This window comes from Microchirus variegatus (genome assembly GCF_963457635.1).
Source record: "Microchirus variegatus genome assembly, chromosome: 4".
Lineage (NCBI taxonomy): Eukaryota > Metazoa > Chordata > Actinopteri > Pleuronectiformes > Soleidae > Microchirus > Microchirus variegatus.
The window spans coordinates 21,796,437-21,813,544 of record NC_139805.1 but is presented as its reverse complement, the minus strand read 5'-3'; the positions used below and the strand labels follow the sequence as shown (position 1 = coordinate 21,813,544).

Genomic DNA, 17,108 nt, shown 5'->3' with positions numbered 1-17,108 from the left:
GCAAATAATCAAAAAAACAATCAAACTTGAGAGTGCATTGCTGAATAAAGTGGAATGTGGGCCTGTTCCCTAATACGACTTATGCAAATCTCTAACAAAACCAAATTGCATAACTCTCCCCCCAAAAGCTTCTTTGTCTCCACTTCATTATTTTCCCAGCAAAGGCCAAGCCAGAGCTGTAACTTCATTAATCCACAGAAAGTGCAGCCTGAAGGTAAGAAAAGCCTGCTCTGCGTCCTCTCCGTAGATTTCATTTACATTTTATTCCCGGATATTGACTCAAAATGTTCATTTCATTTGTCAGTGTTGAGTAATACATTCAGGACATTTTAACTATTATCAAACATTTCTCTGCAATAAGAGGCTGTTTGACAGATTTTTATTCTGTATTATTGTGTTTGCACTATTATGGATGGGTGGACCTCAGTCCCCAATGTCGTTTAATTCACGTTTCGTATATAGACTGGAATGACATTAAAGCTCTTTGCATGTGTTGTATTTTCAGCACCGCTGAAGGGAGAAGGTTGAACGATTTTGGAAGAAATGGAGACGTTTGTCTTTTTATTTTCATTTTCCGCACTGGGCATTCTTTATGCCATGAACACCGTTCCAGAATTTCAAGAGTAAGTCACAGCATTCATTCATTGATTTTATACTGAATTACAGCATAGAGTCTCAGTTTAAATCTATTCTAAAGGGAAAGCTGCAAAGGATTTTTATTATAAATGATGGCAACAATACGGGCAAAATGTATACAACTTTCTTGTATTATGTTCTATATTAATAATATATTACTTATATAACTTAATATATTAAGTTCTTGTATTATGTCATTATGATGTTATTACCACCACTAGAGGACACTGTAAGCTTATAATTCAAGCTGTATTTCTGTTGGATCATAACTCTTAAACAATGTCGAGCTAATTCATTGAGTTCAATCTTCAGTATGTATTAGCTGATTGTATGAACTCACTAAATGATTTAACCCATAATTTTGTCTCATCTGTTTTGACGATCGCGCACCATACAGGCTGTAGAAAGAGATCCAGCCGTGATGTATAATGTTCCATTCTGCCCTTATATGAGATATTTCTCATTTGTGACATACATTTATCCCCGGTGCAAATATCTTTGCCGGATATCTTTCTGGATGTTGAGGCTCTGACAATCGATACAGACCGCACAGAGGAGTTTGATAAATTGCTCTTGACATACAATATGCCTCCTGCTCTTCCACTCTGCAAACAAACAGCACCGTGTGCATAAATCTTCGTGTACTGTTGAATTGGAGAGGCAGCGAGGGAGCTTCCCTTTGCTCTCACAGCAGTTGTTTTACCTTCTGCCGAGTCACAGTATGAGTTTTGCGAGGCTCTAATGTTGTTTTGCTGAGAGATACACCGAGCACATTAATCTTTTTCTGTTGGCACACCTGACCACCAAACACAGAGAGCAGTGATGGTCTAACATGGCCTCAGTGAGCTGCTCCTCACACCTCGGCCTCTATATATACAATTGATTAAGCCTTTGTAAAGTTGTGTTTTTACTCCTCTGGTAAGCAGTAATGAAATACTGGAGAACTTGAGTTTAACAATGGGCCATTGTGGTAATGTATTATAAAAGTGCTCACTATTATTAACCCTTAAACACAACAGGCTTTTAATTTCTGTTTTTTTTGTTTTTTTAATTAACTATTACATTACATTACATGTCATTTAGCTGACGCTTTAATCCAAAGCATTAAGGGCCTTGCCTAAGGGCCCACACTTGGTATTAGCTGACCTGCCCTGACCCGGAATTTGAACCCCAGCCCTTCACACCAAGATCTGTGGACTATACTCAAAAAATGCATAATAGCATATGCTTTTTTTTCATGCATATTATTAAAGATTTATGCCAGCCTGTCCATTTTTGAGCGCTCTCAATATTTGGTCTATTGTAAACAAGGTTAACTAATATATAACATATGATATGTATGATGAGTTTTTTTTTTTTAGTTTATTTCATTTCATTCACAAATAAAAGAACAAAATATGCAAAAAATACAAATGTAACACTATTAATTATATGACAGCTGCGTTATTTACTCCAAACCAGTGTTGATCTTGTTCATATTCGGCTTTTAAATTAGAATGTTGGTATTAATCATATTCAAAGTGAAACACTATAAGGTGATACTGAACTTGAATTGAAAAACAAAATACAACAGCAGACAATTGCCGTGCCGTGCCGTGCCGTGCCGTGCCGGAACTGTATAGTGGAAAAGCACCATTAGCTGATGCCTTGGGCTGACTGTGCTCTGTAACTCTGGCCATGAGAGGAACACCGTCTGATGATGTGGCCAATCATGAGACTTTATTAACATTATAACAAAACAACAAACTTAATATAGTCTATACAATTAAAAAAAATACGGTGACATTTACCCGATCAATCAATCAATCAATCAATCAATCAAATAATCAATCAATCAATCAATCAATCAATCAATCAATCAATCAATCAAACACCAGTTTAATGTGTATCATATTTCATCTGGATCAGTTCAGTTCAAAGTGACTGATGAACTGAACGTTAGACAAAAGAAATAAAAACACCAACAATGAAGAACAGATTTTAAATGAAAGAATAACCATGAAATATACAAAATCAATAGAGCACAGGGTCAATAAAAAGGATTAGAATATATATTTTGACAGATGGGTTGAAACAGATAACAAAATTTGTTATGTAATGTATTGCATGTATTCTGCTCCACTGCCCCCCACATCTGGAACTCCCTCCCTGAACACCTACGACAACCCCAGTCTGTCGATGCCTTTAAAAAAGGGCTTAAAACATTTCTTTTCGAACAGGCTTTCCTAGGTCGTTCCTAGATGTTTTTATTTTCTTTTCTGCACTTTCTTCTCCTCCTTTAGCTATTCTTTTTTCTGCTGATTTTAATCGTGTCTGATTTTAATCGTGTCTGATTTTTCTCTTAGTCTTTTGTTTATTTTGTTTTTTGGTTTCTGTAGCACTTTGAGATAACTTTATGAAAAGTGCTTTACAAATAAAATTTATTATAGATGCAGTAAAATAAGTTAATAAAAGTTTAAGGCCAAAGAGATACAAGAGTTATGTATTAAACATTTACTCGTTCAAACTCAGTGATAATAAAAGGTCAGGGATGAAATACCGTCAAAACCTTTTACAGTATTTTCCTTTTTTTAAATTTTTTTTATTCATATAACACTATTTCACCTGGTACTAATCAAAGCAGAGCTGCCTTTTCTTTCACTGGAGCCGTTCTCTTATCTTTCACACAGATTTCCACCCTCACATCTCTGCATTATTTCTTTTTGCGACTAACTCATGTGTATGATTATCATTCTGACTGACTTCACATTTATCATCGTTCGCTAAATCGTCGCTGCAGAGGAGACTGGCACAAGCTTCGGCGTGAGAAAGAAAAACCCTAATTAATAAGAAGAATATAGGAGAAAATGAGAGTTGTGTTGGCGGTGAGATTGTGTTAATAACATGGACACCGTGCTGTTGTTTTGTCTTTGATAACACATTCCCTCTGCTTTCACAGGCCTTATGTGGTCCTGGGGATCGGTGCTGCTGTGTTGGTCATTGTCTTTCTGTTCTACTTCCTCATCACTCGTGTCAACCCACCCAAAGATGCCTTATTCTTTGGTAATTATTAACTATCTGCATTTCTTAACTGTGCCGTTATGTATTTCTATATTGTCCAGAACTTTCACTCCCCTCATGACTCACTGGCTTAGAGTGAAAACCTGAATAGTTTTCGAAATGATGAAAGCTGCTTATTCTGATCAGGCTCGTGAAGCTTAGGCTGACATTTCTAAAGAATGACTGACCTTAGAGTGAGCCCAGGACCTACACAATGCTTGTACTTACTAATTTCTTTTGAGTGAATTGATCCTGAGGCAAAAGGCACAACTATTTGAACGCTCTAAGACCAGAACGAGAATCCTCACTCACTCCTTTACGACACAATCCAGATTTAGATTGCACTGTGTTAGCAGAAGATTGTGCACATTTCACACGTTGCTTTTTTTTTTTTTTTACATTTCTATGAGATCTCTTTTTTCTTTCATCCTGTTTTGCACGAGTTTTCAAACCACAGTTGATGCTGCTATAGTGGAACACAAATAAAAAGCAGGAAAACGATGAAGGCAAAGCTGTGTCAGACTCAGCTCAGTGACAGAGAGCCATAATCCCTGCTGTTTTCCTCCGTCTCGGGGAGTCCTCAAGACTCAATGAAAGCCAGAGAACTGCTGAATCAATGAAGTGTGTTTTATTTACAATAAAGGAGCACCAGATAGCTTCAGAATGGGCAAAGGCCGAAATAGCAAACAAACCAATCTAACTAGAAAATAATCACATCTTACCTGACCATTCTCGAAATTAAAATACAGCAAATTACATCCCTAATTAAACATGAACAGGAGAAAACGGGGTCAAAAAGAACTGGCTGCCCAAATATAGAATTACACGAGTCAAAAGAACGTGTCAGGTTGCGCGTGGTGGAAGCTGAGTGATCTTGCCAGATAATGAGGCAGACGTCATCGAGGAGACAAACCAATGACACACACACACACCTGACGCACAACACACCACTCATTCATTCGTTTAGAACAGAAAAAACATAAAAAGATACAAACTCACACACAAAATACGTCAGCAGTCGTAACCTGGTCATTTTAAGGTTTTAAAAAGATACTGGTGCACAGGAGACACAAAATGTGTGTTTGCATGTGTGGACATGAAGGACAGAGAGGAAGGATGTGTGATATAGTGTTTTAAGTCCTGGCGTCTGCAGAGTGATCTTATATTGCACTCAATTTTTTGGGAAGCAAATCCCAGTAACGGTTTGTGCAGCTGTTCACTATATGAACTTATTCCAATTGTTGTGGGACATTTTGCTTCGTCCAAATTGGATCAATGACCTTTTGTGTCCTCCAGCTTTTTGAATCTTGTAATTAAATCGCGGCTCAAATCATCCCAATCTTGCACATACATGTACATGTGAATGCTCACATTTCACGTCTTCTTGTTGTTTTTGTGCTTTAACGTCGCTGTCGTTGCTGATTGTGTTATACATTTGTCATAAGAGTGTTGTGTTTTAATTTTGTGATGTATTATAATTATTGCTTAAGATGTTTGACGTTTATTTGCGATTACGCAAGTTATTCTCCACTTCCTGGCCGTGGACAGCAGATGGAAAACTTATAGATAAAAAGCTTATAGCACACTGTCTCTGTGAATCAAACTATAGAAATTAAGGAAAATAAATTATAAATAAATAAATTAATAGGTATGTATGTATATGTGAGGATGTAGGTTGAGTTACCCTCCAATCTACAGTATTACCAGTGAAAAAGAAAGCAACCTCTAAAAAGGGATCCAGGTTGAATCCCACACAATAACCCTAACCCAAACTATCGTTCCCTTACATGACCATATTTGGTCATCCATACATCCACTTTGGTGGCTCTATGTACTCACACAGTTTGGCCATTAAGCTGTTTATCGCGTCACAGTTCCCTGACCCTTGTTACTTTAGTGAAGCATTTCTGTGTGGCAAGTTTTATCACTGAATATATTTTAAAAAGAAAAAAGAAAAGAATTATGACGCAGTGTTTTCTCTCCTCCGCAGTTTTTGCTGTATTCTCATTCACTTGTGTCATTGACCTGACGAGCGCCTTGGAACATGACGGCGTTCTGTCTGGGTTTATGAGGTTCTACCAACAGACAGTAGGTTTCTTTCGACATAGCTAAATCATAAAAAAAAGAAATATATATATATAAATTGAGAGAGACACTAAATCTGTGTGAGTTGACTGCAAAATGTCTTTGAAAGACGACACAGGCAACGGTGAAGACAGTTTCAGGCCATGTAAATCACACACAGCCATGAATCAAATGAGTACAATATGAATTTGTGTGTGTGCTTATCTTCAGGGAGAACCCTATCTGGGAACAGCCTATGGCATCATGATGTGCTACTGGGACGGGATAGTGCACTTTATCATGTACCTGGTGATGATCAGCAGGATAACAGACAGGTGGGTGAAGGTGAAGTTGGGTATATTTCCATACTAGCCCTTTATTGGTAATTATTAAGCACGTATTAACACCTTATTCTACACCTTTTTCTACCTCTATTACGACACAAATTAAGATTGTTCCTAAATGAGGTGTTAATATGTGTTTAATATTACTAATAAAGGGCTAGTATATGCATTTTAGTAAGCACCTCGTTAACCCTTTAAGGTACTACCCAACCATTTGGTCGACCACACTTTAAGTCACTATATCTCATTGAAAAATGCATCAAGATGAACTCACTAACACTTAATGTGACTTGTGAATGTTGTACTTTATGAATTATGCAAACCAGGTTTATTATGAACAACCGTTTGGTAGAGGCCTGTATCTGAAATAATGTAGGGTCTAATTTCACGTTATTGTTATCATAAGTAAATAAAATAATAAAATAAAAAAAATGCTTTTGCTTTTTTTCTTGGTGTGTACCTTAAAGTGTTAATGGCGAATATGGGTTCCTTAATATAAAGTGTTACCCACGTATCTTATGCTAAATAAAATGCAAACGTTTGCACAGAGAACTAACAATGACCACCGTGAGCATGCAGAAGGCAATTTTAAAGGAAACAGTAAATAAGATGAAGCCTCTGTAATTGTCCTAACCTGAGGGTCTAATGATACTAAATATAAACGGTCAGTTCTTTTTGTTTTATGGGCTTTTGCTAACAAATGATTTTATTTTTCAAAAAGAGAATTTACACAAAGGCAGATATTAGTGAAGCTCATTTAGCAATGGCTTTTTATAGGCGCATGTCTATAATACACTATCTGACTGCATCTGTAGGAAGTGTAAAGGAGAAAAAGATGGAGCTTATTTGCTGTTGCACACAGCTTCAGGGATTCTGGAAGAATGTGTTTGAATATATAAGCCTCTAAACTGGAAAGGAAATACTTTCACAAGCCAAATTATGTTTACTGGAAATATACCCCGAAGACTTGGTTGCGAGTCGGCAGCATTTGTTGCTAATTGAATTTGCACTTTTTACAAGCCAGAGGGATAAGTGAGCTATTATAGAAAAATATGGCCATAGTCTCCGTTGGAATGTGGATAAAGGAACTGGCAGCCTGCCTGGCTTATAACTTACATCGTTAAATGAAAAGTCAAGAATTTTGCTTTTGGCTCAGCCCTATATGTTTGAGTCTTTGAAAACTCCTAGGTTTGAGTGAGTTGAAAGTGTTCGCTAACCGGTTATAATTTTATTAGGGTATACGGGTATAGTTTTTGGTTTAGTTCAAACATTTTCAGTGTGAAATCCATAGTGCGCAACAGCAGAAGTCAATTCTACTGCTGAAAAACCTGAACCTTGCACTGCTGCAGTATACACATAAACGCCCCCCTTAGTCAGGTCTGATAGTTTTGATTCACGATGCATTTAAAATTTAAATCTGTTCAGGAAGATTAAAGGTGCATTATGTAATAAATCTAAAGCAACTGGCCATAAAATCCTCCTAATATGTCACAGAGACTAAGGAATAATGTTCATATAACAAATTGAACTCACCAACAACAACAGTACAGACAAAATATTTGCATTAAAAAAAATATTTTGCAGACTGAAAATCATGTTTATGTTTTGAAATCATGTTTTGGCATGTGGCGCCACCTACCGCCGTCTACCAATCACTGCAGTCAGTCAGCTGCCGAGCAACCACGGGTTGCCAGTTACGTCAGAAAACAAAACCGAAAAGACCTCAGTATTTTGAATTTTGAATGCAGTAACTGTTTTTGGCCACATTCTTACATATGGCACCTTTAAACACAGACACAAGAATATCATTAAAAATGACAATAGGCTAAAATAGTAATGAATCTTGACTGTAATGTGATGCCATGTCAACTCAGCTAAGAAGATCTTACATACAGTATATTTCTCCTACCTTTCCCACATTAGTAAGATCACTCATTGTATTTTTGTTTTCTGTCCCAGGAAAGCATACCGTAACATCGGCCTGCTCTGGGCTGGGTCTTTGTGTGCCAACATGAGTGTGTTCCTTGTCGGGATTGTGACAGGTGAGCCTTCTACTTCTATTCCCTCGTCTTCCAGTCCTGTGATGATTAGTTTAATTGTGTGAACATCTGCACTGCCGTGTACCATCAGTGTCATAGTTCAGCCTGCCAACAAAACCCCCACATGCTCTGTGCCCAGCCTGCTGTCGAAACTCCTGAACAAAGCAGAGGGAGGGGGGGAAAAACAACAACCCAGACGTACAGCAACTGTTGTTGGCTTTTCAAAGTGCATACAGAAGTGTCACAAGACCTGACACGTCTCTTCTCACTGCTGAGTCATTCACAAACCTGTAGAGTCCCAAAGAAGGTTTTAACAGGACATTAAAGGTGCCATATGTAAGAATGTGGCCAAAAACGGTTACTACATTCAAATTCAAAATACCGAGGTCTTTTAGGTTTCGTTTTCTGATGTAACTGGCAACCCGTGCCACATGTTACATATTATTACACCTATACGTACACCTTTAACCGTAATAACCACATGTTGGCGTTGACTTGCATCTTCTCAGGTTTCAGAAACTGAAGTTTTCTGCTGGCACAAACTGTCGCATATTTACGGTAATGCAAGTTGTTAAACGTTCATTTGGACGGAGTTGGACACTGTACTGATCATGTACAGAGTGCTTCATTTTGTACTCTGAAAAAAAACAAGTTAATTAACCCTGCTATTTTTACCTTTGCACCTTTTAAGTAGGTATAAATTAAAGGTGCATTATGTAATAAATCTAAAGCAATTGGTCATAAAATCCTCCTAATATGTCACAGAGACTCAGGAATAATGTTCATATAACAAACTGAACTCACCAACAACAACAGTACAGCCAAAATATTTGCATTAAATAAATATTTTGCAGACTGCAAATCATGTTTATGTTTTGAAATCATGTTTTGAATGAAACCTAAAAGACCCCGGTATTTTGAATTTGAATGTAGTAACTGTTTTTGGCCACATTCTTACATATGGCATTACTAGATTACATTGAGACAGTATCTTCTTTTTCTTTGTTTCTGGCAGGTAAATATGGGTCAGAGATCCGTCCAGTATTCTGGCTCAACTTCCTCTTCCTGTTGATGCCTGTGTGCGGAGCTGTCACTCTGTTCACCCGGCCCAAGGACAAACCGCTCATCGGTGGATACAATGCAAGTCTGACGCATTCCTGGTTAGACCTTGATCAGAAGCTGAAAAGCAGTATTTGCTGAATGTGTTTTTTTTCAAAAAAACCGTGGCCATGACTAACCAGCGATGCTCTGTCCATTGTCTTGACGTGTGTCCCCACAGGCTCAGCATGCTCAGAGCATGAAACTGATCTGGCGTCCTCTGGACCTGATCCTAGTGCTGCTTCTCCTGGCCGCGATGGCCTTCACTATCCTCAGAGGCTTGGTGAGTGTGCATCATATTTATGTGATGGACAATGTTCATGCAGGGATGTAATGGGAAAAACAAATAAAAGAAAGAAAAAGAAACACTCCCTGACCATGGATGATTCACAGAGAACGTGTTATTTTTTGCCTTTACAAGGAGCGAGTTCAACTTATTGACCTCATGGGAATGCTTATATTCTGTTAAAGAATCTGGCTTGAAAGCCCACAAAGCAAAAATGAACAGTGTATAAATACTGTGTGAGTATGAAACGGTTTCTTAAACTAACAAGCCATTTGAGAGAATAGTTGGACATGTGGGACTATAAGAGTTCAATGATAAGACACGTCTCTCATGACCACAAGATACATGAAGCTCCTTCCAAGTAATATTGATCTGCTCAGTGGGAAAATGATTTCCGTAACTGCGTTCAGGTTCTTCTTTTACTTATCGCTCACTGGCCATTTCTTCAGGGACACTTACATAACGTATAAATCTAATCAGCCAATCACATGGCAACCACTCAATGCAGTTTGGTATGAAGGAATACCAAATCAGAATATCGAAGAAAGGTGATTTAAGTGATTTAATATCCAGTGAGTGGCAGTTCTGGTTTGAAATAACAGAAATGCAACAGTAACTCAAATATCCACTTATTACAACCAACACGGTATGCATGAAACCACCATACCAGTCGTGCATAAAGTACCTTAAAGGGATACTTGAGTAAAAGTACAAATATCTTACCAGAAAGTGACTTTGGTAGAAGTTGAAGTCACCTTTAAAATATGACTTGAGTAAAAGTCTGAAAGTATATGACATTTATTGCACTTCAGTAATTCTCTATATAAATACTATCGCAGCCTACGAGAAACTATACTATAGTGTATTCATAACAGTAACTATAGTCACTATAGTTACTGTTATGAATACGGTTAGGATCAGAAAACTGTTGCTCAACAAAAGACAAATATTTTAAGTGCTAAATATGACCAGATGCCATAAAATAAAAGTGAATTATATATTACTTTTAATTACTAAATTATATAATAATTATAATAAAAATAATAATACAGTTTCTATATGGCTCTAACACAGTATTTGGGAATTCTGTGCCGTGGTAGTTTGAGATGTTGGTATAATGAACTGCACTACGTTCAGTACTGTGCAAAATCTTCAGCTACCATTATGCAAAATTCAAACTATGTCTGTCTTTGTTTGTCAATTAAAAATAGAATATTGGGATTCAAAGTTGCTACATTACCAAGCTGCCAGCAGTGACTTTAACTCATACAACATGTGTATGTAATGCTCCAGCATGTCTTGAATAACACTGGTGTAAAATAGACCTTTTTCACAGCAGATATTATTTTTCAGCTGTTACCAATGACACGAATTATGGTTCCACTCCAGGTGAGACAGGGTCATGTAGGCCACACTAACTACTTACATACTGCATACATTACCCATGTTGTATCCCAATAAAGAAACTGATAAATAACTATATATGGATAGCATTTCTGGAGCCCAAAAAACAACAAAAAACCATAATGGTACACATTACTGTGATGTTTTGTAGGTGGCTCTGGACTCTCCACTCGAGGCCTGTTCTGTCTACCTGACAGATTATGAACCCTACCTGAAGGATCCTGTGGGCTTCCCAAAGGTCATGGTGGGTGCTTCTCCCTCTCTCTTCCTCTGTCTGTCTCTGCACTGAGCCTCTCTGTCTCCCCACAGCAGCAGCTGATAGTCCCTGTCCAGCCCGTTTTAAATAACCGACCACACAATGGACCTGTGCTTTTGTGGGATATCTCTGTAGCCTTGCCCTTATCGCCTCCTTTATTTGAGCACGCATTAAGGATCCATTTTTCACCATTACAGCGTGGGGTGAGGGGGCCGGTGCATCTTTGTCTCTTTCATTCATTTGGTTAAGATAGATAACAGATTGCTATTGTGGGGCGGCTGCGGGTCTGCCCTCCATTTTTATTTCCTTCCTCCGATCGTACACTGCTGGAGGTTCTGTTGTGTCTTTTTTGTGTGGGGTACACAGCTTTGTCAATAGGTTATCCAAAGACATTGTTCGGCGGAAGTCCGTGCACAATTGCGAGTCATTGATCAGACAGACGAAACCACATGCTGAGAACTTGATAAGCTAATCCCTCGCCCAAAGCCCACCATCAGCATCTCACTGGGTGGGAGGAGTGTGTGTGTGTGTGTGTGTGTGTGTGTGTGTGTGTGTGTGTGTGTGTGTTGCATAGCATAACAGTTTCTGCAGCAGTATCTAACCTCTTGATTCAGTGATGGACAATATGGGACACATTTCTGTGGCTGCTCTAAAAGGACAGAAGACTGAAGGGCAAATGTGCTTGCCTTTCAGAGCCAGAGATACAGAATTAATCTGGACCTCAGATTAAGAATGAATAGAAATGGTTCAGTGCTATTATTTTCTCTTTTATAAAGTAGGAGTTGAAGGTCAGGGCAGTTTCTGTAGTGGCACTTGTGTCAAAGTAATAATTTTCTGCTGCACGGCACCTTAGAACATTTTTGAGATTGTGATTGTCCATGTTCTTGTCCACTACACTAATGATGTGCGAGTAGTTAGTTTAGAATTATTTTTTTGTATTTTCAAATAACAATCTTTACTACGGAGCCCCCGAAGTGACACAAGAAAAAAAAAAATTACAAAAAAAAATAAATAAATTGAAATCTCGAGTTTCCAAAAAAGAAAAAAATAACATTTTGAGAAAAACATTTTTTTTCCATCAAAAAAAAAAGGAATTTTTTTTCCCATCGTTTTTTAGAAACTCGACATCTCTAGTTTTTTATTTTTTTTTAATTTTCATTATTTTTTTTGGAAACTCGAGATTTAAAAAAAATATATTTTTTTACTCGTGCCGCTTCGGGGGCTCTGTAATATGCAGGTCTCATTCTCTAGAGACCTGTTTCAGACAATTAGTTACCGACAGACAAAAACACAGAAGTACAGTCAGATCCATACGGTAAAATCAAAGTGCCAAGCGGAGCACATTAAAATGCTAAGAAACAGGAACAAGTTTCCAGAGATTTTTCAAATGCTCTGAAAGATCGTTTGAAGTCCCCCAATGGAGTCAAACTGGACAACTTCAGATACTGTGGTAAAGTGTTCCAGGTTGAAGGGGCAGAGAAAGAAAATGCCTTTTTGCCAAGCTCTGAAAGAACGCTGAAGGTATTAATAAAGGCCCCAAGAACGCAGACATGTGCAAAAGTCACAGGGCACCACCAGCTTTGTTGTTGTCATTTGTAATTCTGTAATCACTGGCATTAGGATTGGATAAATATAAACCAATGTCTATTGCATTCAAACCATTGTCAAATGAGTTCACACAATGCTGATGACGTCTATCAGCTCCACACGACTCCCTCAGTATTGCAGTGTTTAGCTCTCGTGTCAGCATTCCTGAGCTGCACACAGGAAGCGATTTGTTGTATGTCAAGACAGATAGCTGCTAATAGGGTTAGTGTATTACTAAAAACAATCATGAAAAAACCTCAGAGGTGAGTTCTACTCCGGGGAAAACGAGGCGTTCAGCAGTTTGTCTGGATAAATGCTTCTTACCTGCTCCCTCAGTCAGATCTGACAGTTTTGCTTGACATAGCCTATTTCCAGTTGGAGGATGCGGCATACAAATAATTACATTGTGACATTATCAACAACAAAACACCACAATAAGTCATGCGCTACAGCTTTAAGGGTTTCATTCTCTAGTCCAGTGGTTCTCAATTTTATTTATACCTGGTATCAAATGAGAAAATACTAAGCTCTCGAAGTAACACCATTATCACCAATGTTAAAATACAGTGGATATAAGATAATAAGATCATTTGCGCTCTACTCATCCTCCTCTTCCTTACATACACTTCACACGCTGATAAAGTGACATTAGATTAAGATAAGGCGAGAGATAAGGTGAATCTAATCATTATTTTTTAATGTATTATTATTTTTTTCCCAAAATCTTTTCAGTCAAAATCCCTCAGGTCCACGCCGACCAGATGCCCTCGTATATACACTATACCGTTGAAAAGTTTGGGGTCGCCTATACACTTTTTTTGTGTTTTCCATTAAAAGTAAAATTTTTATTCATCAAAAGAGTTGCAAAATGAACAGAAAATATAGTCAAGACGTTGACAAGATTAGAAATAATGATTTTTATTCAAAATAATAATTTTGCCCTTTTGTCAAAAAACCCGCAAAACTGTTTTCAGCTGTGCTAACATCATTGCAGAAGGGTTTTCTAATCATACAATAGCCTTTTAACACGATTAAACACAATGTACCATTAGTACCATTTTTTTTAGAGCCTAGATTTTTTATTTTTATCTTAACCTAATATGCACCTTATTTACATTCACTCTTATCTTATTTCTATTCATGTACAGTTTTTATAATATTTTGTAATTGTTTATCTGTATACAGAGCTGCTGGAACGCTGTTCTCTCCCCACTGTGGGATAAATAAAGCTATCTTATCTTATTAGAACACTGGAAATGGGCCTCTATACACCTATGTACATATTCCATTAAAAACCAGACGTTTGCAGCTAGAATAGTCGTTTACCACATTAACAATGTATAGAGTGTATTTATGATTCATTTAATGTTATATTCATTGAAAAAAAGTGCTTTTCCTTCAAAAATAAGGACATTTCTAAGTGACCCCAAATGGTAATATACAATAGAAGAGTATTTCTGGTTTTCCTCCAAGTACCACCAGATGAAGCTTGCGTACCACTGGTAGAACACATACCACAGTTTGAGAGCCATGGCTCTAGTCTAAACGAGGCTAAGTTATATTTACTTTTCATACACCAACATCTTAAGTGCAAAAATGACAAGTTTCAAATAGTTTCTCCTGCCCTGTCAGTGCTGCCTTTATGCAGTGTGTTAAATGGGGGGAAACCCATGGTAATATTTTGAGGAGTCAAGGCCTCCTCTGTGTACAGTGTCAGCAGGTGAAGTGCTGTGTCGGCCACAGGAGAAAGAGGATATGCTGTATTGTCTGCAGGAATGCTGTTCATGCAGGCCCGGGCCCGACATCAGCAGCGACAGTGATGGAGGGAAAAAGCCTTACGGCACTTTCTTTATCCATTTTGTACAGTGTCCAAAATACCCACTGGAATATAAACTATAATGTCTACATTTCCTACTCACTCATGTCAGTTTATGTTGCAAAATACAGACTGGGAAATACAAAAAAAGGATTGAATTAATGTGTGAATAATGGTTCTTACAGATGCTGCACTTGTTCTTCTATGGACTACCTTTGTTGGGTGCATTCACATACGGTCTCCTGACTCCTGGCTGCACATGGATGATAGACTGGACGGTGTTCTTCGCTGGAGCCGTGACTCAGGTAGATCATTTTATGAGGGTATATATAATATATCACTCTCCTGTTTCAACCTCTTGTCCTTCACATAATTACCTGGACCTCTCCTTATCTGAGTCCTCCATTAAAGTCTTCCTTTGGTGTTCAGGTTGAGGGGTGCAGACTCTGTGTTCCCTAACTGATAAATCGCCAGCTTTTTTTTAGTGTCTCTGCAGTGGTTTATCACCTGTTAGAGATCCTGATCTGCACAATTGTGTAGACTAATGACTGTTGGAAAAACATTACTCCAAGTTAATTCTCTGGAGTGTTTGTGCTACAGAAACATTAGGCCAGCCTTTAGCCCAATTTTTTTTAAAGCCTCATGAGGTCCACCATAAACTTGAACAGTCAGGAAATGTTCATTTTAGTCCAAAAATTAGGGCTTGAAAAAAGGTAAGTGAATGTAACTATTAGTCTTAAGCATTATTTAAAAGCGCTATATGTGAGAATGTGGCCAAAAACAGTTGCTACACTCAAATTCAAAATACCGAGGTCTTTTAGGTTTCGTTTTTCTCCGCCATTGTAGCTCAGTCGTAACTGGCAACCCGTGGTTTGCTCGGCAGCTGAGACTCTACTGACTGCAATGATTGGTAGATGGCGGTAGATGGTGCCACATGCCAAAACATGATTTTAAAACATTAACATGATTTGCAGTCCGCAAATTTTTTAATGCGAATATTTTGTCTGTACTGTTGTTGTTGGTGAGTTCAGTTTGTTATATGAACATTATTCCTGAGTCTCTGTGACATATTAGGAGGATTTTATGGCCAATTGCTTTAGATTTATTACATAATGCACCTTTAATTTATACCTACTTACAAGGTGCAAAGGTAAAAATAGCAGGGTTAATTAACTTGTTTTTTACAAAATGAAGTACAAAATGAAGCACTCTGTACATGATCAGTACAGTGTCCAACTCCGTCCAAATGAACGTTTAACAACTTGCATTACCGTAAATATGCGACGGTTTGTGCCAGCAGAAAACTTCAGTTTCTGAAACCTGAGAAGATGCAAGTCAATGTCAACATGTGGTTATTACGTTAATTTAACTTGTGCTGTCGCAGGAAACCAGATAATCAGTGCCTTTGTCACCAGAGAGGAGAGCCTGTACATATAGTTTTGGACATTGACACAAAAACTCAAACAAATGTTACATTAAACATGTTGTACGGTGTTAAAATTTAACATGCACAATCTGGTGTTCAAACTACAGTGTTTTTTTTTTTTTTTTTTTTAAATAAATAAAACAATCAACATGCAGTAAATTATAAATAACTGCCAGATATTGAAAGTTATTCTGGAAAAATGTGCAAAACCACACATTCTCTGACCCTTTTATGGTTATAATAAGCAAAAAAAGTCCAGACAGATGATTTGAAGCTCAAAGACAAAACTCAAACATTTCTATTATGTTGTTTTAACTGCTTGCGGCTTACCTGCATTACCTTCACGGCCCATCAGGGGGCTGTGGCAGAATAACAATCATTACATTATAGGCTGTAAAATGACTTGCCGATTAAAACAGTGGAAGCATCAGTGGTGATAGATATGATATACAGTATTCTGTGATGCCAGTGTAATCTAATGCACTGATCTTCTTTTTCTTCCTCTTATTGCTTTCAGTGCCAGTGGGCTCATATCGGCGGGTCCCTCCACCCTCATACCACAGCTCCATTTCATATACCAAATGATGTTTTCTGGTGTGTTCTGACAGCTAATCTGCTCTACACTGCCACTCCCGTCCTGGTGGCCCTGCGGGTTCATAGTAATCCCTATTTCTTCCTCAAGATCAATCAGTTTCCCGGGCAAACAGGTTTACCAAACAGTGAGGAGAAAGATACCAAGTACAGAGACAAATTTAAAAAAATTTAATCTTCACTGACCTTTGGTGTTAATTGGTAATTAATGGAGAGCTGTTTTATTACCGTGTTTCAAAATGCCAAAATGTAACGCTGTCTTGCTCAACATCTTTGGATTTAATTGTTATGTATGTGTTTGCTTTCTTAATGTCAAGCACTGAAACAGCTGACTGGTCAATAAACATGGTCTGCATCACAATGGTTTTGCGACGCTTTGCATCATGGCTCTGTTCTCTAAGGGTGATGTTTTAATCGACTACACTCTTAGAAATAAGGGTTCCAAAAAGGTCCTTCTACAAGGGCTGAGGTTCTACCTGGAACCATTTGCTTCTGAAAAACCCTCTCCTGAAGAAAGGATTT

The 17,108-nt window shown here is 37.9% G+C and overlaps 1 protein-coding gene across 1 annotated transcript; it reads left to right on the top strand.

Moving 5' to 3' along the window:
- Positions 1–543: 543 nt before the first annotated feature.
- On the top strand, positions 544–16,761 carry tm6sf2b (transmembrane 6 superfamily member 2b; the record flags this gene model as incomplete). Its single annotated transcript, XM_083888230.1, has 10 exons — positions 544–623; positions 3,575–3,678; positions 5,666–5,763; positions 5,971–6,074; positions 8,043–8,125; positions 9,138–9,262; positions 9,402–9,503; positions 11,062–11,154; positions 14,755–14,874; positions 16,513–16,761. The coding sequence occupies 10 exons, from the start codon at positions 544–546 to the stop codon at positions 16,759–16,761; spliced, it is 1,158 nt and encodes a 385-aa protein (XP_083744356.1).
- Between the last annotated feature and the right edge of the window lie 347 nt (positions 16,762–17,108).